Raw genomic sequence first — 23,547 nt, forward strand, 5'->3', positions numbered from 1 at the left:
AGATTATGTTGTCACCCTTGAATTCCACAAGAACCTTCTTATCTCGGCAATTTGGAGAACATTTTTAATTAGCGAACATTCGAAGATTCCACCCTTCAAACTGACGAATTAATTCGCGATGGGAAAAGGGCCGACGCGCGACGAACGGACGGCGGTTCAATCAGGATTTGTCCTGTGATTTTTATTTTAGTTTGATGATTGGAAAACTTTATGGAATAATTCCCTTCAATTAATTCATTATCTTTGGTGTCATTATCAATAAAAACCAGCTTAATAACAAAATGCTCTTTGATTTTCGTAGTTGTCTGATGAAATCATTTCCGTTCAATAGAATGACATGACAAATGGTATTTCTTAAAATATTCAATTTTCTTTCGTTCGTATCGGAATCTGAACAATCTTCTTTGACACCTGAACGTTTGACGCTAAACCTCTACGCCACGAGGTTCACTTTTTAGCAATACTTGTTTGTTAACATTATGTGTCATTTTTAATTTATCCTTTCTGATTTTTTGAAAAATTTCACTATCTCCTAATGTTTCTCAATATTAATATTTTTTATAGCGCCATCTTCTTAAAGCATCTCACATATTATATCACCTCATTGGCAAAAAAAAATCCTAAAACCATAAAGTGCCCTGTGGGTGTGTTTTGTAATCCAAATATAAACCCAATTTGAGCCTATTTTTTCATACAAAAGTGTGTTTCATCATGATACGAAATTCAAATGGGATGGCGATACACAATTTCAGACAAGGCAAAGATAGACCGCGAGCTAAATGGTTCTAGTACCGAAGGTTCTAAGCCAGCCTCGCATAAACAAGTCAGTGGCATACTTCTTCAATAATTGCAAATTCACTTTGTGGCGTAATTTAATTATATTTAAGAGATTAACAATGGTATAAATAAATAGCGGTGTATAGAAAAATACATTTGCAGATGTATCCAGAAAACTCGCACGTGGCAATCCAGTATTCAAAGGCTTCTAATATTTTTCTGCTTATTTTGCTAGTGACCACGCTTCTACTCCATACACGTGTATTGATTAATTGTAAATAACATGGCATTTGCTAAAAAATCTGTAGATTCTAATACAGGGTTGTTTTTTGACGTCAATAGAATTGATTAGATTGTGTGAAAAATATTCTCTTAATCATATTTTATTGATAGATATTTTATTTTAATTTGTTGGCTATATTTCTATTCATGGTTGAGGCAGCTCCAGAATGTAATTTTTTCTTTTTGTTGCATAATTTTTAGACTCCATTGAGCTTTGAGATTGACACAGAGAATAGTCGTACCCTCAGGTAGTCTAAGGTTACCTGGAAATATGCACCCTTTTAATATGCATGCCTTCTGGAATAAATGACTATTATTTTATCGTTTCTATGATGCAGATTAATTATAAGAAGTTATCTATAGGTTTGCCATGTACTTTTATTTTGTAGTAAGGTCACCAATATTCTTGCAATAAGGCCATTCGAGATAGATCTCGTTTGCCAAAACATGTTATAGTGGTTACGTATGTCCGTCATAATGTAATTTGATTTTGAAGCTGTCTTCTCTATGCGTATTTATTTTATTCCTTTATTATATCAAGGTCTCTGTAAAGTTTTCCCACAAACGTTTGTTAAAATAATTTGAAAGACCTCACATCCCTTGGGAAATGAGATTTGACAATATTTTGGTTTCAGAACAGTTCCACCGTAAAATTAGTTTTAACTTTTTCAAAGTTTTCGCTTCATATTCCTTTGAAGCTATTCAGTATGCCCGCATTTGTGCAAACTACTCGCTGTACTTCTTCCTCCCGTTGAATTGGGAGGATGATACGAGTACTTCATTTTTATTTTCAATAATAGTTTTTTTTTACTGCGAGTTCAAACAGTTTCGCATTCGCTTCCGACATAAAATTTTTGCGATTCATAGATCGCGTGAATTTCTCTTGTATTGATACCATCCCGGAAACGTGCGTACTGTAGAAGGGGTGGACCGACCAATGCTTTTATTTTATATTTTTATCCATTTTTTTAAACATTAATGCTAAACGTAAATTTTCGCATAATAATGTACTTATTTCTGATTATTGCCCTCCCGTAAAAAATACGGTATACCTAGTCTGAATTTTCGACAAATCTCTTCCAATTTTGAAAATGACAGTTAAAATATTTTTCTGTTAAAAATATTATGCATTGTAGGTAGGTACTTTATCGCTTGTATGAATTCTTCAAACAATCGGTTCCATCTTTAAAAATTACACTTAAATGCGAACCAGATTTGAGTTCATTGAACCAGATTTCCCGCAGGACTAACTAACGCACAGAACAGACAACCTAAATGAGTATGTTTAGTATTAGACTAATGTAGTACTGCTAAACCGTTTTAAAAAAAAACTTATTTCTATCAATTTTCCTAATCACTTGCACGATGATTTTCTTTTCGTTTCGGAAAGGATTTTCATTTTTAAATCTTGTAAAATCCCGTCGAATTTATGTACTATTTATGTACCTTGAGGCGATTTTTCGCAAAAACTACGCTATTAAAATTATCCAATTATTATTATTTTTATGACAAAATAGGAAAATTGGTGAAGATGTAAATATATATATTTTTACATTAACTCCACACAACAGGCCCCGAGGCAAATTATTAACCTCATGGTCTATGTCATCTTTAGGGATGCTATTTTTTAAAGAAAAGAAGGAGAGAAAGATCTTGGAAGGAAAAAGGTATGAAGGTTGGTAGGAATCTAGGGATCAGTGTGACGAATGAATATATCCTTCCCACTGTGGGACAAGGCGATGAGTCGATAAACCAGTTGGACTGGTCAAAGGGCCTCCTTAAACCTGCCCCCTCTTGTCTGACACGCCTCGCAGCTGGTGAGCAGGCGTATCCTGAACACATCTCACCCGATGAACCAGGGCACCCCTGCTAAATAACCAAACGTAGCGAACCACTTGGGTTGACCTATGACAGAGGTGTTGGTTATCCAGTAAATGATTCCCGGGCCCAAACTCGCCTCCCAAATTTATTTCGCACTTGAATATTTTATTAATATGTACTTTAATATGTCATACATAATGATTTTTAGATGGCATTTTGTAGAAAAAATATGGATATATACGATGATTATGATTTTAAAATTATTAATTTAAAGTTGTTTTCCCAGAAAAGTTCTTCTCTGTCTCCGTCAGTTTTGTCGTTCTCGCATTCCGGGAAAACGTGAAATATTTCGCTTGGATATGAAATTCTATTTAGCATATGCGATTTGTACGATATCCCGTCGTCGTTTCGAAACACGATCAAGATGAATGCAACATCTGACTGCAATGCGATCGAAATGCCTTTGCACTGCTTCAGACGGGTAGTGGGTTCTAGACATGATATTATGTAGTCGCAGGTTGTGGGCCCTAACACTACCAATTTATTGTTTTTATTCACTCTCTTATTGCGCAACTTTAGAGAAACGAGGAGTGGAATTTCATGAAAACTAACAAATGTAGACGTTTTTTTCATTAGTTCCCAAATAAAATAAATTAAAAAATACATATTTTGCGGTTTAAAAAGCTTTCGTACAAACACGCCTTTATAATAAGTATTTCTCTCCACTTGGTCAGCTGTTCTGTTTAAGATTAAGAAATGTGAGGGTTGCCTTTTTGTTATTCGAAAACGTGCATTAATCACAAAAATATAGCTAAGGATACGCATGACAATTTAAATTGCCATTACATTTTTTTTTGGTTATTAGAATTGCTTTATTTAAAAAAAAAAAAATTATATGGTTTTTTCTTAGATTATTTGAATAACCTCCCCATAAAGTTTCGTGGTATGAGTGAGTGTGTGTAGTTATATCGGTAGTGATGCAAAGGGTTATTGACGCAGTTTTGATCATTTTTAATTTTAATTTTTTAATATTCTTCGATGTGGTAAAAGCATATAGCTGGAATTTAAATATTTATAAAGTTTTGAAAATATATCAGTTAGCGCCATCTGAAAAATTGCATTGATCGTTTTGTGGCAAAAGAACAAACTTATAAATGTAGCTTTTCCTATAACAGATGTTCATGATCGCTCTGACAGATGTACATAACTGACCCAACTCTTAGGGCCCGTTCCCACTTCCGTTTTCAAATCGGAGGCGGGTCCCGTTTTAAAAACGGATGCCCTAGTGGCTGTAGTGGATGTATGGAGCTGTTCACACTTGTCCGACACGATTTGAAAACGGATCCGACATTTTTTGTCGGATGGCTCGCCTACGCAGCGCGTCCGTTTTCAAATCGTGTCGGAACACGCTCGCTCATAGTGTTGTATGGAGCTGTTCACACTTGTCGTCCAGTCGTTCCGGCAGAGTCCCCGCCAAACCCCGACCCCTCCCCGTCCGCTCCCTGTCGCAAGGAAGCAGGCACGCTGGGTGCTTGTATTTGGTTATTTTGTTAAGTAAATAAATCAAAACTACAATAATGGATAAGGAAATAAATCCCGAAAATTTAATACCACTGGTCGAAGAAAGAGTATGGTAATATTTTATCTTTAACTAAATAAAAACAAAACACTTGGTGTACACAAGTTTTGTACATCAAAATTTTTATTTTTATTTTTTTAAGTTTACTTTTTTTAAATTTTAAAGCTTTAATGAGATGCACGGAAGAGCGTATCAGTTTAATAAACACATAATAAAAAATATTTGAGTTGTTATTGTTTTCTTACTTTAAAATATCGATAGCCTTTCTTCAGGACAAATGCACTTTCTCAATTTTGTATTTTGATATGTTAAGCTCTCTGAAACTCATTCCAGTAGATGGTTAAAGGAAGTGATAGACATTCTCTTAAGCCATTAAGCGCCCTTGAGGTGATTTTTCATGGTGAAAACGGCGCTATATAAATAATCCAACCATTATTATTCTAAAATAATTAAAGAACTTTAGTTCATCACTTCTCAACTCACCAATTAACACTTGGAAAATTCCTACAGAAAATCATTTGGCTATGATTGGGTGTACCCAAAATTTTCTTTTCACTTTTTTCCTTCTTTTTAATAAGTACAACATGACAACAAGAGCTTCATCGTCGTCCATTGCGCACCATTACTGAAGAATGAGCAAATAACATATTTTTGTTGAATCGACAATTATTTTTTTTCGTAGAGTATGGTCCGTTTTTAAAACGGATCCGTTTTTAAAACGGTAGTGTGAACAGGGCCATTTGCCATCCGTTTTTAAAACGGGACCCGCCTCCGATTTGAAAACGGAAGTGGGAACGGGCCCTTTACCATATTAAAAAAAAAGAAAAATAATGACGAGGTTGTGTTGGGGTGGCTAATTACGCTCTTTTCATATATTACGCTTGAAATTATCTCTAATAAGACCATGTCCAAGTGTCCAACCGAATTAAACATTTTTTTTCCCTCCTTAAAAAAAAATTGTCAGCAGCAGATACAACCCTTTGCCATATCACTATCGACATTTATTATTCTGGGGCAGGACTTTCAAAAGAAGCACCACATTAATAAACACGTTTTGTTATGGATTGAAAAAAGCAAAGTACAGTTAAATTCAATGTGTTTTTTTTCTGTAGTAGAAGTTGCAATTATTCCTGATATAATACTTTTAAATTGGGCACTTACTTCTATTACTGTTTTTAATTTTTTTATTATTAAATACTTTTTAGAACTAATGCAATAATTGAAAAACTCTCTCTGAAATTGGATATAAATAATATTTTTAACAATTAACAGCGACGTTTTAAGCTGGGTCCAGACATGTTCTTTTGTCCGTACCGTACCTCCGTTTCGTATCAGCGTCGCGATCAAGAACGCTAGTTTGGACGCCCGTTCGGTACGGTACGGTGGTACGGCGTCTCGATACGGATAGAGGTACGCTCCGATCCATCGCGAGTCGGTTTTTCGACCCGTTCAAAGGCGATACGGTACGGGTCTGCGCCAGTCTGGACGTGTTCGCGGCGTCTTACATCTTTCTCTGTTTTTGAACAATTCTAACTCCCACCAACGTCGCCTTTTTTGTTTTTTTTTCGTTATATTATTGTGAATAACAATGAAGGACGCGCAAGCAATCGTAAAATTCTCAAACACTTCCACAGTCGACGACATGGTGGGAGGAAATGAACACGCGATGATCGGAGCGACGTTACGGAGATACGGGCTCTTGATCGCGACGCGGATACGAAACGGAGGTACGGTACGGACAAAAGATGATGCGTCCAGAGTTTTTGGATCGCGACGCTGGTACGAAACGGAGGTACGGTACGGACAAAAGAACATGTCTGGACCCAGCTTTAACTGTTTTACTTGATTTTTATTTCTTATCGTTTGTAAAAATTGACTAATATGTTTCAAATAAATGGTATGGCGTCCTGTCGTATTTTGTAAAAACATATATTTGAATTTCACCTTTGTTTTCGTTAGTGACTGAAAGCAAATCTTGGAAGCGGAAATTAACAGACCTCCTGACATTAAATTGACTTTTGATGGCAAACACGTACACACAGACGGACATATACGCATTTCTCTGAAATCAGATGACATTACACCAGTTAATATGCGAAATAAATATCGGTCCTTTTCGATTGGCATCTGATGGAGTTGTCGACTCCTGTTCTTGGGTAGGAAGGTTCAATCCTCAGTCAAACCAATTTTATAAATTCGTTTTTTATGTTTTTGAAAGACATTTCAAAATAGATGTATTATAGTAAAAAAACCTTTTTTATCAGTTGAAGTCATATTTTAAAGCCCTGGAGCTAATGATGGAAAGTGCTTGCATTGACCAATAAATTATGTTCTGAACAAGCTGTACAAATTTCATGATGTTCGCGAGATATAGATAAACATATTCTAGTATTTACTATCAAAATATGCATATTACCAAAATTGATTCTAATTAAACTAGTTTATACCCAAGTTATAATGGTTTTTAAAGGAAATGTCAGCAATTTTAACTAATTAAACTGTGTTTATTTTTATATACGAATTTAATAAACGAACGCTAAACAAAACATATTCGGAATAAATTATAACCACAAATCTAAATTTGATAAATTGTTATTCTCACCCCATCTACCATATGTACATCTACCGTTTTCATAAGTACTAAATTTAGGAAATTTAAGAGGCTTTTATTGGTAGAATCATTAGTATCAATATTATTTGTGAGGATCGGAGAAGTGGAAGCTTTACCAAAGTAAACAAACAAAAAAATGTATATTCCTGTTTTTGATTGATTCTGAAAAAATGTTTTTATCAATGATGTATTATAATATTTAGATGAGACATGCAGCAAAAAAATAGGTTCCATGTTTTTTTACCTCCGATTGACCTCCAAAAACGCTCCAACTAAATCTATTGAATCCTGTCTACGCGCACCGCTTATCGCATTCTAATAGTGGAACATGTTTCGGCAAAATGTTAGTACGCAATCGCGCCTCTGATTGTGTAGCTCTATGGTTGTTATACATATCGTTTTCATTTATTAATATATTCTTTAAAATATATTTCAACCCTTGCTTTGCTTAAAAGAAAAGAAAGATGTTATTATTGTAGAATATTATTTTGTAATATTATTTTGGTTTGACAGAATTCAAATACTACATTACGTTAGTAGAAAGGTTATCTACCTGAAACACAAATTTTATATTTCGCTCATTTGTTTGCACCTCAAGGTTTACGTAGGGCGTTGTATATTTTTTCGGTGTTTTTTTCTAAAAAAATGTGTTTTAAAATTTTTTGTCATATCTTAGTTATATATATATATTATCTCTCGACCAACTATCCGGAGGTCGCGGGTTCAAATCCCGGCGTGCGTAAGTAACTTTTTTGATTAATTTGTGTTAATTCACAATTTATTCGTTTATTTTAATTTTATTTATTTATTTAACCTCTTAAAAACCACTCCCGAGTATACTCGGGCGGCTATTATGTGCCAGAATTCGGAATTCATACTAAAGAAAAAATTTATTATTTTTTCACACTATGCACCACAACATCAATATTCAGTCCCATTTTGGGCCCGAAATGGCTTTTATATGAGGATATATATTTTGAATTCATTGATAAAAAGGTGTTTTTTTCCATTTTTAATTTTTAAATGATTTCTGAAGGGGTTAACGCCCAGGGGGCTTTTACATGTAGGTGGTACAATTTTAATGACAGTTTTGAAACATAAGAAAGAAATAATAAAAATAAAATTACATTAAAAATAATATATGCAAGAAACAAAATTAAAAATAACAAGAACAAAAAATATAAAATACAGCGATTTGACTGGTTTACAAAAATATAACTTCCATTTAGGAATAGTGTTGAAATAAGTCTTTTACGTAATCCACCCAATTCGTTTAAACTAATATATAGTGTATTTGCGGCACGTTCCAGAGTGGAAGATGCTCCCAGTATCGTCCTCGTTTAAATACCACCATTCAGAATTGAAACGGCGCTTGAAATGGTTTTAGCCGTGTTTGATGATGAGATTTGAATAGCTAGGTACTTTCCCACCTACATCTTCCCCGTCTACCTCAAGCCTCCACCGACGTACCCCAATTCACATAAAAAATATAATAATTAAAAATAAAACAAAATAATAATTCGTAAAATAAAAATAGGAAAGAAGTGAAAAATAATAACAGTCATTTATGGAGGATATTTTACCGTCATCCATCTTCTGTCGGGTCATCAGGGGGGACTCTATTCAGGAAGCAATGGCAGTGATGATGGTATTCTTGGATTGGCGTATTCTGTCTCATTGGAACCCACATTATACTATACATGTACAAGTTGTTGAAAGAATACAAAACAAATTCTTATGTTTTATAAATTTTAAAATTGGTATTCCAGCAATTATGTTGAACTACAACACTCTGTTAAATTATATGAATATGCTCAAATTGTCAGACAGAAGAATTTTCACTAACTTGGTATTTCTATATAAAATTCTAAATGATTTAGTTGATAATCGGGTATTGCAAGAATTGATAAGCTTTCGGATTCCACAACGTAATACTAGAAATCAGGATTTATTTCAGTGCAGAAATTCTGGGACTAACTACCATATGTATTCCTCTTTGCCCAGAATAATAATGGAGGGAAACAATTATACCAAGTCAGTGGACATCTTCAATTTATCTTCAAACTAATATAAAATGTTGTTAACGAAACAATTCAGTTATTTACAATAAATAATGTATATTTCTTAATATTATAATGTAAAAGTCCCGAAAAAGGGCGTTAATAAATAAATAAATAAATAAACTTTCCATCCTGTGGCAGAGAATGAAATATTGCATTCGTACTTAGTAAAATCAAATATCATTTTCTCTTGATAAAGTTAAGTCATATTAATTATCCTAATGATGAACGTGGTGACATATTCAGCATATTATAAAGATGAGTTGCATGAACATGATAAACGACCGAATCGCGTGCTGCCGGAAAACTACAAAGCTTGGAAATGAAAGATCACACAAAGTCATTAGTTATATCTGCGAAGAGATTCCCTAAGTGAGTAAGCAGTCTGTAATGCAAACAATTAACCCTTTCGCCCTGTCGAGGATCATATTGCACTTACCGACCAAGTTGTTACTGGTGAATTTGTTATTTTATCAATTTCGCTAGTTGATAAATTTTAAAGGCCTTACTAATAAACTTGTTTTAAATTTTACACAGCTAATAAACAACCATTAATGTAATGTAAATTGTTTCTATGTGAATACCCGTAACTTCACGAGACAAAATTCAGTGTAATACATAATTTGAATGGCAATTCCGTTTATTGTCGTGCTAGTCATTTGATGTATTGTGACGTCGCAGGCTTAATTAATGTGAAATAGTACAAGAGTTCCAACTGCTCCCAACCGTCTGGGGCCAGTGAGACTACAGCATCCATACTTTGGGGTGTGTTGCTAGGCTGAAGGTAATAGGAGGGGAAGGAGATGGGAAAGAAGAAGGTGGGGGGGTACCTGGCTTTTCAGATCTGGTCACCAAACACGGAAAGCCAATTGAAGTAACGTTTCAATTCTGAATGGTTGTCTTACACCAGGACGATATTAAGAGTAGGTATATATCATAACTGCACGTATGATATATAAAATTTGTAAATTGTGAAATGACACAAATTCATCAAATAAAATTTACTAACGTGCGCCGGCGTTTGAACCTGCGACCTTCGGATTGCTAGTCGAGAGCCTTGCCCCTCGACCACGAAGGCCGTTGTTGATCAGTTGTGTAAAATTTAAAACACGTTTATGAGTAAGAGGGAAAGTAATCATTTCCAGAATTGGGTAATGCAATGGTTCGAAAATAAAGCGCAGTTCGTAAGTTCTGAGATCGCGCTGTCGGAGTGCCAGACCTGAAAAGTTCTCATGCTGCTAACATCAACTGTAAACGGGTGTTCCGCTAGTGTCCGTCGAGTTTTGCGTATAGAGCATTCTATATTTATTTATATCTTTTATGATATTCAATCGTAAAAGATCAATGGTTTCGTTGATTGTGTGGCACGTAGCGCCGTCTTGTTGAAAGTAAACGTTGTCCAGATCAATACCATCCAATTCCAGCCATAAAAAATCATTAATCATCTCTCGATAGCGATCTATTCATCGTAACTTTTGCTCCAGCCTCATTTTCGAAAAAGTAAGGTCCAATGACTCCGCCGGACCATAAACCGCACCAAACAGTCACACGTTGAGGATAGAGAGGCTTTACAACAATAACTCTTGGGTTTTCCGAGCCCCAGATGCGACAATTTTGCTTGTTGACGAAGCCACCGAGGTGGAAATGGGCCTCATCACTCAAGATGATTTGCATTTGATTCACTCAAGTGAATTTTAATAATTTCAATGCGCTGTTGAAGCGTGTATCGTTCCATTTTTATTAGTGGTGTAGTTTCTACTTGTCAAATCTCAAAAAATGACAGCTTCAAAAGTAACATCTACCAAAATAGCGGGCTATTCAAAATAACACCTATTATTGGAAAACCTTGTACTATAAAAAATACCCTTTGAACAGACTCAGTATGCTTACATTGCGTTTGTGCGTTAGAGATGGCCATCGTAATAACGGAACGCCAACTAGACCGACCACCTCTGTACAGAATCAAGTAGGTTTTTTCTGGGGTTGTAGCACAAAGATGGCTCCCAAATTCAATTGTCGGACATACTTGAGCTTTGTACAAGCTTCCAGGGTTGCCACATATTTTTTCTCGTGTTGGTAATTCATTCAAGGGCATTATAACTAAAGAATACAATTGTATAACTTCCAGACATTCATAACTCAATAACAAATGTAGGTACCTCTATTTTTACATGCTACCTTTTTTACTTTGATGTTAATTTGTGTTTTGTTTTTTTTCAGTGGACCTACTGCAGATGCTAGAATTCAACGTGACAGTGACGTTCCCAGCCGCGCCTCTGCTGACCGTGATCCTGGCCCTAGTCGGTGAGTGACTTTATTTTGGTATAGTTTGTCGCAAATTTGCTATGTAGCTCACAGCCAAATCACAATAACATCAAGAGAAGATCTAACGCAGTTATAAGAAACATAACCGTCAATTTGGGGGGCGGGTTTGGGTACCGCCTCCCCGGGAACCATTTATTGGATAACCAACATCTCAGCCCAAATGGTTTGCTACGTTTGGTGATTTAGCAAGGGTGCCAGGGTTCATCGGGTAAGGTGTGCGGGATTTGCCTGCCCACCAGTTGCGTGGCATGCCAGATCGGGAGAGGCCATTTGACCTCTCCAACTGGTCTTTCGACCCATACGCCTTGCGAGGCAGCGGGAGGGATATATTCATACGTCTGCCACTCCTGAACATACCGATGCCTAGATTCCTACACACCCCTCATACCTTTTTCCTTTCCAGAACTTCTTCTCCTTCCTTTCCTTAAAAACGACCCCCCACACAGCATCCGAAAATATGATGTAGGCCCTGAGAGAAATTATTTTCCTCCAGGCCTCCAGTGTGGGGTTAATGTAAAAAATAATGATAAAATAACCATAACATTGAAATAACCATCAATCTGAAAATATTTGATTTTTATTATTTTTTTATAATATTATGTTCCTCGGTTTACCCTAGTCATCCCATCATTCAAAGTGGGATTAAGTGAGCTGTTTGTAAATATTGTACTAAATCACATTTAAATTTTTTTTAATACATATTTTTTTTATGTGAATACTGCACAAGAGTCCCGTGTGCATTAGGGTATGTTGTGAAGCTTAAGGTAGTGGGAAGGGAAAGAAGGTGGGGAGATGAAGGTAAAGAAGAACCTGCCTATTCAGATTAGTCATCAAACACGGCTAAAGCCATTTCAAGCATCGATAATTTACAGAAAATTTCCAAAGGGATCCCATTTTCAATTTTTTTTTTCTGTCTTTTTCTCTAAGCCCTCTTTTAGATGGCCAAAAGGATCATATCTGCCATGTTTCAAAACTATCACAGTTTATTCTACCTAATGTCAGATTGGTAGATAGATCGATACTCTAAGTATCGCCCACATGCAATATTGTGCAATATCACCATATATAATCAAAACGTTGCTTGAATTGGCAACAGCCACATTATCTGAATATCTACGTAATTCCCGATCTAAATTTTACCCATCTGCTTCCCCTATCCACTCCCTTTAGCCTCACAGCATACCCTAATTAAGGATGCCATAGTCCCACTGGGTCCAGATTTATGGGATTCTTATCCAGTATTCACACCATAATTTTGGCCTAGGATGATTAGGCTAGAGTTGTTAGCAGCCCTGCAGGCCTGGATATTGCACCATATTTGGAGAAAGGCGCATTCTATATTAAAAAAATAAATATTTTATGTTTTCTAGTAGTTTCCAAAATAATCACACCTCTTAACGTTGCAACAATCATTCAACGTTTCAACGAATCTGACGCTCTCTAATAATGTTTATTATACTGTTACGGTAAAAATGACCTTGTCAAGTGTTGCGACATTTTCTGCTCGGCGTACCCGACGCGTACGGATACGAATTCGGAAATTGGCAAAGGTTCCATACGGATTTTTGGATATAAATGTCCATCGGACGAGTGTGATATTTAAAAAATCACAATTTCAAACATTTTTGTTTACGAATGCGTATGCTATGAGTGTTATGTATTTGGCTATCGATCGTGGCTCGTTTCTTTTTAAATTTTTAATATACCATCAATTAAGAAATGAAGCGAAAACACTTCAACGTTTGACATATTTTATATTGAAAAAAGTCCTCAAATGGTTTTGCAGAGGAATTTTTTTGCATTTTTTTACTTAATAATGTAGAAATGAAAACATTCTTAATCCCTCAGGCGTCTTGTATATTGACCGTTATATTTCTTAAAGACGCTATCAGAAGGTCGGGAATGCGAGTGTATTTTCGCTTTGCAATAAAATCCAAATACATGGTATATTTATTTACCTATCGGAAAACTAAAAATGTTTTTGAAAGGTGATGAAATAAGCCTATATATTTTATTGTCAAAAATATACATATAATTTTCTAAATATTAAAAAAAAATTTCACTAGACTAAAATTTCCGAATGCAAAAAAATACACATTTTATTGTACAAATGAATTATAAAAATTATTGTCACCTAATTTTTTTTGTCGTTTCCCAAATTCCCAAAATTTCATCATTTTTTCTCAAATTGCGGTTGGAAACCTTGGTTCTGCAGTAAATTTCTAGATTTGTATATAAAGTGTAGTGTTTTCTCCTTTTAATACCGTTTAAATCATATTTCTCACTGTGACAGTAAGGGAGACACAGTTTTCACTGTTAAATAACTACATAACATCGACTTTAATTCTACTCCGTCTGCAGATTCCGGTGCAGAGATATTACGCTAAATTCCTCGGTCGCACCCAAAGATATTAGAAGAACGAGATATGCTATGTTGGCCGCCGGACCGTAGCCGGAGTACTACCTAATTAGGGTACTTTGAACGGTATCGGGACGTGTACGCACAGAAATCTGTTCTATGTATTAGTGCGGATACCTTAGCGCAAGCGAAGGTGTGCAGTAGTATTGGTGAACAAAACCGGCGACACTCGGCAAAACAATTCCACTCAGTACGAACTGCGCATAGCACATCTTTGGTCGTACCCAAAGATATTAGAAGAACGAGATATGCTATGTTGGCCGCCGGACCGTAGCCGGAGTACTACCTAATTAGGGTACTTTGAACGGTATCGGGACGTGTACGCACAGAAATCTGTTCTATGTATTAGTGCGGATACCTTAGCGCAAGCGAAGGTGTGCAGTAGTATTAGTGAACAAAACCGGCGACACTCGGCAAAACAATTCCACTCAGTACGAACTGCGCATAGCACATCTCGTTCTTCTAATATCTTTGGTCGTACCCGACTTCTTCTACCATTAAAACAACTCTCTAAACACTCCTGGCACTAATAACAACGAACTTTGAAATTTTCAGCGATATCGGTAGACATCTTTTCAAGTTTTGCGAGCACAACCATACGCAGGGTGATTTTTTTTATATATTACGAAGATTTATTGAATCTCTGTGGATTCATCCAAATATCAATTCCACTATATTGCTTTTCTTAGTAATATTGTGTTGTGTTTGAAAACAATAAAATTCTTATTAGGGGCAACTAGACATTTTTATTTTGGTCAGTACCTGTAATAATTTTGCTTGTAAACAATTACATTTAAATGTTGTACGATTTTAATACAATAATTGAACATCACATTTTATTAGATTCTATTATGTAAAAAATCATCACACTGATTGAACACAACAGACATTCGTACATTTGATTTACAACTGTATTTATTTACTTCAAATATTATTATTAGGGTTTTACTGTGAGTAGCCTCGAAAATTTCGTTTCTTGTTGGTTCCATACTAAGACAGGTAATTAAAAAAATGATTCGAAAAATTGCCCTTTCCATGGGTTTGACCAATATAATCTTAATACTAGACACAAGCGCCAGCTTCTACAGAATAGGAACATTACATTAAAAATAATAGATGTTTTATTATCTTATTTTTTTGTATCAAATGTAGACTAAATTCTCACTGGGATATCCGGGAATCTGTTTTTACTGAAATAATTATAAATATATTAATTACACGGTGTTTTTTAGAAGAGTTGAGTGGTTTTGGTTTCAGTCTGTATTTAGTCCTATATTTTATATTTCGGTTCTCCCTATGTTTTGTATTCAGTTTTTTTTTATTTAAGATTTGAATGTCATAATATTGTCGTGAATTTTGAATGAGAGTGGAATTTTGTTATAGAGTTTAGTACCAAAGTAGAGTAAGTTTTTTTGCCCAAATATTTGTTGTATGTTGTAGTTGCTTGTTTAATATGTTTTGACCCCGAGATCTAGTATTAGATATTTATTGTGTTTTATATTCATGAATAAAAGAGCGTAGTTTTTTAGAATAAAGTTGTTTAATTGACATGATGTTGAGATTGTTAAAGATTTCGTCAGCACTAGTTCTTTCAGAATTATTTTCATTATGGCTTTTGGGTTTTATAATATTAATTAATTTTATAATGATTTTAGAATATTATGATTTGCACTACCCCTTCAGATAATACCGCATTCTGACGGTGACGTTAGTCATTCCTGATTGATCAGTAATTTTCAGGCCATGTTTTTTTTTTTGAGGAATCCAACCTAACTTATTCAATCTAACCTAACTCAATTTCTGATGCCACTGGCTCCAGAATTCACACAAAAACAAAATTTAGAACTTTTTTTTTCTTAACTAAAAAAAAACCACAATATTACAACAATTATCATGTTCATAAGTGTTTTTAATTTTATTTTATTTATTTGGAAAAATCAACTGATTATTTACATATATAAGAATAAACTAAATAATAAAGATAAAATCCAATAACAGATTTTCACTTAAATTATAATAATAATAAATATAATTAAAAAAAACTAAGGGTTCTGTACCCGTGGCCTGACAGATTTACAAAAAATACAATATTGTAAATAACAAATAAAAAATAATAGAAGATGTAAGAACACAAATAAATAAGAATTTAAAGTTAACTGATATACTAATAACCAGCTAAATTTCAAAAAATTAAAGTTAACTGATATACTAATAACCAGCTAAAATTCAAAACATAATGTATTGTAAAATTTCAACACAGCAGCAATAATTAAAGGCACTACACAATAGCAATAATAACAATATAATAAATGTATACCTACAACTAAATTGAACACATGAGTATAAATTGGAAGGCAAGTAACTGGAAAGGATTCAAAGCAACATTATATGTTCATTAAGTTGTTCGTTCTAAACACTACTGATAAGAACAATCTTTGATACTTTCAGCGATATCGGTCTACTAAATTTTAAGTTTTGCAAGCACGAACATACGCTGGCTGAATTCTTATATGTTTATTTTTTTTGAATTTTAGGAAACTAAACAGTTACACGTATTTAAAATATATATACCTATATATATATTAAATGGTTTCATGAACCAGTCAAGTATCCGCATAAGATGCATATTATATGCAACAATTATATTATAGGCGATCCGTCCGATGGCCATCTCTAATGCACAGACGCAATGTGGGCCTGCTGAGTTTTTTCTACAGGTATTTTAATGGATCCTGCTCTAAGGAGCTAGCAGCATTGATGCCCGGTACACCGGTGCACGTGAAACTCGACGTACACGAGGGGAACACCCGTTCACAGGTGATGTTGGCTTCATGAGAACCTGCCACTTATTCGATTCGTTTTTGTGTAAGTCGGCTAGTATGGAACGAGTTACCGGCATCTGTTTTTCCTCGTCACATAATTCGGGCCTCTTTAAGTTCTGCATTAATAAATACCTTCCCATAATAATAATAATAATAATGTTTATTCCAGGATATGGGGAGGTTAGTGCAATCTCACACGTCCCATATAGATATACATATTTTTTGTACAATAGAAATGTGAACAATGCAAAAATATATGAAGAAGAATAAATTAACAACAGAGTACAACTATACAGAGTACATTAGCTGCATCCTGGCTCCAGTGGCCCGGTGTCTCATCAGTCTGGCAAATCCATTTAGTCCTAATTCCGTGAACATTGTCGATGCGCTGCTGTATAGCCCTTACCTTAACCCGCCTTAAAACGCTGCCGAACCGGGTGGCGACATAGCCTCTCTGCCTTTTCACTGTACATACAGGAGCGCTCTTGTGAGGTTGCGCATAAAAAAAAAAAACATAAATGATAGATAGTAACATAATAATAATATGCAACAATCGGGGGTAGGATATAACGTATAATTTATTAAACATCAGAAACCTAAACAGTGGAGAAAATATGACGTAAATGCGAATGGTAGCAGAAGTCGGGGACGCCCAGGAAGACATGTCAAGATTCAGATGGGTATGTATGACACGATTTATGAATGTGAATGAGGCAAGTGTGTGTCAAGACCGAGTTGTTTGGCGGTCCGTCTTCTCTGCCTACCCCTGCGGGAAATGGCGGGATGGTTAGTTAGTTAATTAGTCGGAAACCTTATTTTCGATAGTTGGATCGTTAGTAAAACAAATATATCTTTATAATTAACATTACTCATGCCTGCTTACTCATGCCTGCACAGTTAACATTACTCATGCCTGCTTAGGTAGAGAACAACAAACGAAGGTAAATTATACATTTTTTTGTAAATAAATCGCTCAAAAGTTTCAGTTCATAATTAATAATAATTTTATTCAAATGACAAGTAACATCGACATCGAATTTTTTGTAGCCGTCAGTTTACATAAAAAAAACGGGTTTTTTTTCACTAAACTCTCTTAAATTAATACAATTGTTGAGCGGCACACGAGCAACAAGTGAAGAATCGGCAACAAGTCGCCTGTTGCGAGCGGAGCGGGCGTTTCACCTCCCCCGTCGCGGGTCCCATCCGCCTTACATTATTACCCGCTTGGCCGCGTGCCAAGAAGCCGCTGCCTGTTGCCTGCTGTTGCCTGTTGCTCCGTCTTTTTTCCGAGGCGCAACTGGTAGAGCCGGTACAGCTGCCAGTCGCGCCGACTCTGAACGAAAATTCGCATTGGCTTGAGAATGGGATTATTGTTTATTGTGAGTTTTTATTTTTTACAGTAATGTCACGTTTTTTTACGTATTTATATTTGATTGAACTCATTTTTTACTATTTTTTTTTAAAACCTACAGTTTAAATATTTTATTAGATGTGAATGCCGGTAACTCCATTAATGGGGGATTGAACGCTGTTGACAGTAGCAAAAAAATGTTCAAGTTGATCAAGCTGATCTGGATGCATTATCTGAATGGTCTTTGATAAACAAATTAGATTTCAATTCATAAAGATGTGTCACCATGTCTTACACTCGTTCTCTAAATACTATACTTTACGATTATAAGATAAAGGGCGAAACACTATCACGTGTAAATTCCGTAAAGGATCTCGGTGTCGTCTTTGATCCCGAACTGAAATTCTCTGACCATATATCGCAGCTCACTCAGTCTTGCATAATGGAGTGCTGGTACCTACCCTGATGTTTGGCAGTGAGACATGGAGTTGGCAGAGGACGAATGAAAGTAGACTGAATGAAATTTGAAATGAGATCCCTGTAGCGTATGTTGGGTAAAACCACGTATTATCGTGTGAGATGTGTGGAGATCCTCAAAGAGTGCAAGGCTGATGCAAGCTAATAAATAAGATTCAGAATGTGACGCTTAGATGGTTTGGGCATCTAGTGCGTATGAACGAAGAAAGCAGTATAAGGTCAAGTCAGAATAATAGAACAGTATGTATGATATGAACAGCATGGTGCTTGGCGGCGTGCCGAGACCGTGCCAAGACGGCGGTCCGTCCTCTCTGCCTACCCCTGCGAGGAAACGGAGTTATTTAGTTATGTATGGTAAAATTTATATAATCCTTCAACAAATAATAGGTTTTCACCATTGACTAAATACATCAATGGTTTTCACCGATGCATTTTAATTTAGTGCAATGTAAAGGCGAAAAGAGTTACAATTGGGTCATGAGAGGGGCGGTGGGAGGGAGGGGAAAAGGATGGATGTATTCTCTGTAGAGTAAAATGTTTTGCGTGAATATTATTTATTGATTTTAGGTATAATTAAAACTGCGAAAACGTCAAAGTTGTCATTTTCAGACCAGGCGCACACGAGCGACACTAATTGCAACGATAGTTGGGCGACAATTTCAAAATCCGTGTACACGTGGTGACGTGATACACGTCAACGCGATAAAATTCTACTAGTTTTGCATTAATTTTGTGTTAATATAGCTTGAGTCAAACATTTTGAAAGGAATTTTTAAACTTAAACTTTAGGGTGCACAGTTTACACCCGCGCTGTGCAAGCGAGTTTCCTACAGAGCATCGGACCATCCCGGAATTTTTAAGTTAAAATATATATATTGACCCCTCACCCGAGGTCCTGACCTTTCCCTCCAGGTCTATACTTTCTTTGGGGATGCAGTTGAGGTATGTTTTTTTTATAAACTTTTATATCAAAGAGACCAGGTTGCAGGAGGGGGGAAACACAAAAAAAACTGGAACGTCAATCTTTAAAAACACGTCCTATAAACGCCCCGTTCTCGTGCGGAAAAAGCGACCATGACCTTGGTTATTTGGAGAACTTTTTATTGAAATACTGGTAGCCTTCAAACCCATTTTTCTCACCTAAGTATTTGTTTTTCAGCTAGGTAGCTTGGCAGATAAGAGATGGGTAGCTAGTAGGTACTGAACTCAGCAGTAAAGGTTTTTTATGTAAATATTACTTAATACGCCATGTATGTAATTAACTTCTATAATGCTAAATACAATCCATCGTACTTATTAGATTCTTACGCTTCTGCTCAGTGTTAGTATAGTTAAGCCTAAAGCCCGGTTTCGGGCGATTTTAATTATACCTACGCAGTGGTAATCAGTCAAGTTTTTCACTATTCTGACCCTACGCGCAGCGAAATTTAACACTGCGATTATAAGTAAGGGGTTATGGATAATTGATGTATGATAATTGGCTACATAATACATTAAAAAGCAATGAATAATGCATCAATGGACTCCTTGCAGTTTTCTATATTTTAAAGGGGTTGAATTATTTATAACAGGAATCTGCAACGGACTCTTACTGGCGATAATGATTTATTATTCACGCCATTTCCGCAATACTTGTTATTCTCATCGGCTGTCAACGAAGAAATTGCAAAGCCTTGTTAGCTATTTTTATGATACGCTTTAATCCAATTTAAAGTTATGTAGATCAAAGCCTTGATTCGAGGAACACAATATTATTGACATTTAAAAAAAGTTATTTTTATATATTTCCCGTGTTTGTTCATTCTTCAGCTCTCGTACGTTTAAAAGGCTATGATGTGACAATACAGTACCACAAAGTTACTCTTAACCGCGACTGCGTTGAAAAGTGGGAAAATCATAATATATCGGATTATTAGACATAATTCGTGGTGGGATACCATTTTAATATGACTTTTTTATAAAGGTGTTTTAGTTTATTAAAAAAATCTTATGAAATTATCTAATTTTTCCTGGCCAATTAAAGAGTGAATCCAAAACGGAGCCCCCCACCTGTAATACTCGGACCGTATTGATAAAAAAATCTTATATGTTTGTGGGACCTACAAAAATTGAACTGAATTCGTGTATGATGAAGCGCAGGATCGCGACGATAATACAAATCACCAAAAGGACGTTCATCAACACTTGACAACAGGCGAGTCCTTTAGAACTCAGTACACTTGCTGCCTCCTCACATCCCACACCTATCATTTCTAACCATTTTATAACTATCTTAATAATTTTTTTGTATTTCTTATTCTTAGTATAGCTTTCGTCCAGTAAAGTAAAAGTTCTTCCGAAATTGGTCGACAGTTGAAATAAATTTGGTGATTTAAAACAAGGCGTTTGTTTAGTCTAATCGAGCCCTTGTAATTTAGTTCGGAAAATAATCAATTGTTATAATTCGCAAAATTTTCCAATCGTTATTGAGCGCAAGCCTGCGAGCTTGTTACTGTGCGGGCTTGTTTACCGGTGGCATGAAACCCCATTCCCCAAATTAATTTCACCTTACGGATTCCCTGGGCTTTCTCTGCCTTCAATTTTCCGTTCGCCCTGCGCCCAAGGCGGTAAACGAACGTATCAAAAACAACTGAAAGCACGGATTTGAATACAATGGATAGGGTAGAGAGAAAAATGCTGAAATCGCTTTTTACCAGGCTCAGGAGTAATGGCAAAAGATTCCTTCTGATGTCTGTAAACCGACCGAAATAAATTTTTATCCAAAACCGAAACCGAATTTCGGCTTCCGTTAAAATTACAGCCGAAACCGAAACTTATTTAAATAAGTTAAAAAACGCTTTATGCTCAGAAATTAGGTTTTTTATTGTTAAATTTCGGAGAGTACATTCAAGTTGTTAAATAAAATGCTCACATCAATAATTTGATGAGTAAATTAGCTTACTTCTAGCGCTTTTTATTTCTCTGTTATTGGACATTTCTTCAGTGTGCCCTATGGGTACTTTAAGTATAGGAATTACAAAAATTTAAAAATCTTCATTAACTGTAGTAAACAAATCATTCCAGTCTTTAAGTTAGACAGTGAACCATAAACTCTGACCAAAACAAATAATGTTTTAAAATTACAAACTCTTGAAACTTTTACATTAAGACAACTTTTATATAACAGCTCCTTTTACATTACATTATTTTACATTACAAACCGAACCTTATTCGACTCATCACTAACGCAGGTAAGTTACGGTTAATTTTTGCCGAAACCGAAACTCGTAAATTTGCCTAAAGCGAAACTAAAACCGAAACCGTACCTTCGGTCAGTTATTATATGTCTTTTGTGATATACTCTGGACATGGCCGACGACAGAACGACCGCTCTCACGTATCAAAGCTGAGCAAACGCTATGTCCTGTAAAAATGTACACTTGGTGGAAGATATTGCGAATACAAACCTTAATAAATACTATAATATTATAAACAATTGAATCGTAAAGAAATTAAACACTAAATTTGATACCATAAAACTTAAAAAGAACAGAATGGCGAAATAGTAGTGTGACATATTACACCATATGTTAAAAATCTTCTTATTAGTCCATCGGCGAATTTTTTCATTTTTTATATTTTTACTAGCGCAGACCCGTGAAATATGACGGAATATTGTAATTATTGTATTCTATTGTCATCAGTTTCAATTAAGAAAATGTCAAAGCACATTTGAGTTCATTGCATAAGAATATTACTTCACATCACAGTCGATTGAAATTAGTAGTACCTATGAACTTTTTCTACTTGACGGGACTTACGGTTCCTCTTCATAATAACTATGTATTTATCGTAATATTTATTTTCTTATATTCAAATCCTTTTAATTTTATAAACGCGTTTATTTTTTTTATGCATTCATCCCTTAATTGCATCGCAAAAACAATTCCTAATTAGACATTGTTCTTTGAAGTTTTGTGTCTTCACTGTGTATATGCAACAGCTTTTTTTTACATTCATGTTGTTCAAAAATATAAAAAAATATTGGTGTATAGATAATGATAAGCCAATAAATTATGTTTTTTAGTTTTACAATCTGAAAGACGTGAATAATAATGTTATCTAGTTTGAGAGATCTAAGTTATTTCTGTGCATGGTAGGTTTAGAGAAATTAAAACAATGTGGACCTGTTGACGAAAATTCGTTTACTGTACATAGTAACCGCGTTAGTTCGAGAAATGATAATTGTTATTCTGTTATTATATGGTTTGTATAAGGTTCCGAGATATATTACTTCATTTATTTTTAACCGAGTACTATGATTACGGATTACTAGCGAAGAGCTGAGATGTGAGACAGGAGATCAACCTAAAACATGGGTTTTTATACAACTGTAATCTATCTGACTCGCTCTACACTGACAGTCAAGCGCCTGACTTTATTGTCCCACAGTAATTTTGCTGGGTGTTTTTTATATTACACTAACAACAATTTTCTCAAAATCCAGTTTTTTTGACAGAATGCAATGCAATTATGGGTGTGAGATAATGTATTGTTTCCATTGCTATTGTATTTAGTTTTACTAAGGGCGCCCGCAGCCGAGATACTTTTTGCAACGCAAAAGTTGCCGTAACCAAAGTCGCTCGCCTGCGGGCGCTCTTACTGTGTAGGTAAGTGATTACCTCTTTTTTTACTTCATTTCTATTTAATTTAAGTATACATCCAGAGTTCAATAGACCATTGACTAAAAGCTTGTTCACCCTGCTTACCTTTAAAGGGAGAAACAATTCCCTTTTTTTGCTTCTTCTGCCCTCGTAAACCGAGCCAAGCTTTGTGGCTCCATAAAAATATGTGACTCGTGGAAATCGCGAAATGCCTCGCTGAATTAATTATCTTGAGATGCGAGATGCTGGAGCAAACGGGCGAAAGGGACAAGAAATCATTCTACATTTGGTTAATTGAAGTAACTTAAGTAGGTGCGCATAAAATAAATATCTTTATGGCAGGTACTTGGCGAAAATTGCTGCAAAGCATTTTGGCGGGC

General features: G+C 35.3%; 1 protein-coding gene across 2 annotated transcripts in view; it reads left to right on the plus strand.

Annotated features, from left to right (window-relative positions):
• The window catches only part of LOC149418491 (membralin), a 399,198-nt gene that overhangs the window by 149,777 nt on the left and 225,874 nt on the right, over positions 1-23,547 (plus strand). For both annotated transcript variants that reach the window (XM_089638805.1, XM_089638806.1), the window contains exon 8: positions 11,351-11,434. In XM_089638805.1, coding sequence (XP_089494931.1) covers positions 11,351-11,434 — 84 coding nt within the window. The remainder of the gene's footprint in view (positions 1-11,350; positions 11,435-23,547) is intronic.

This window comes from Hesperophylax consimilis, chromosome 13 (assembly GCF_061612785.1).
Source record: "Hesperophylax consimilis isolate HC1 chromosome 13, BYU_Hcon_1.0, whole genome shotgun sequence".
Taxonomy (NCBI): domain Eukaryota; kingdom Metazoa; phylum Arthropoda; class Insecta; order Trichoptera; family Limnephilidae; genus Hesperophylax; species Hesperophylax consimilis.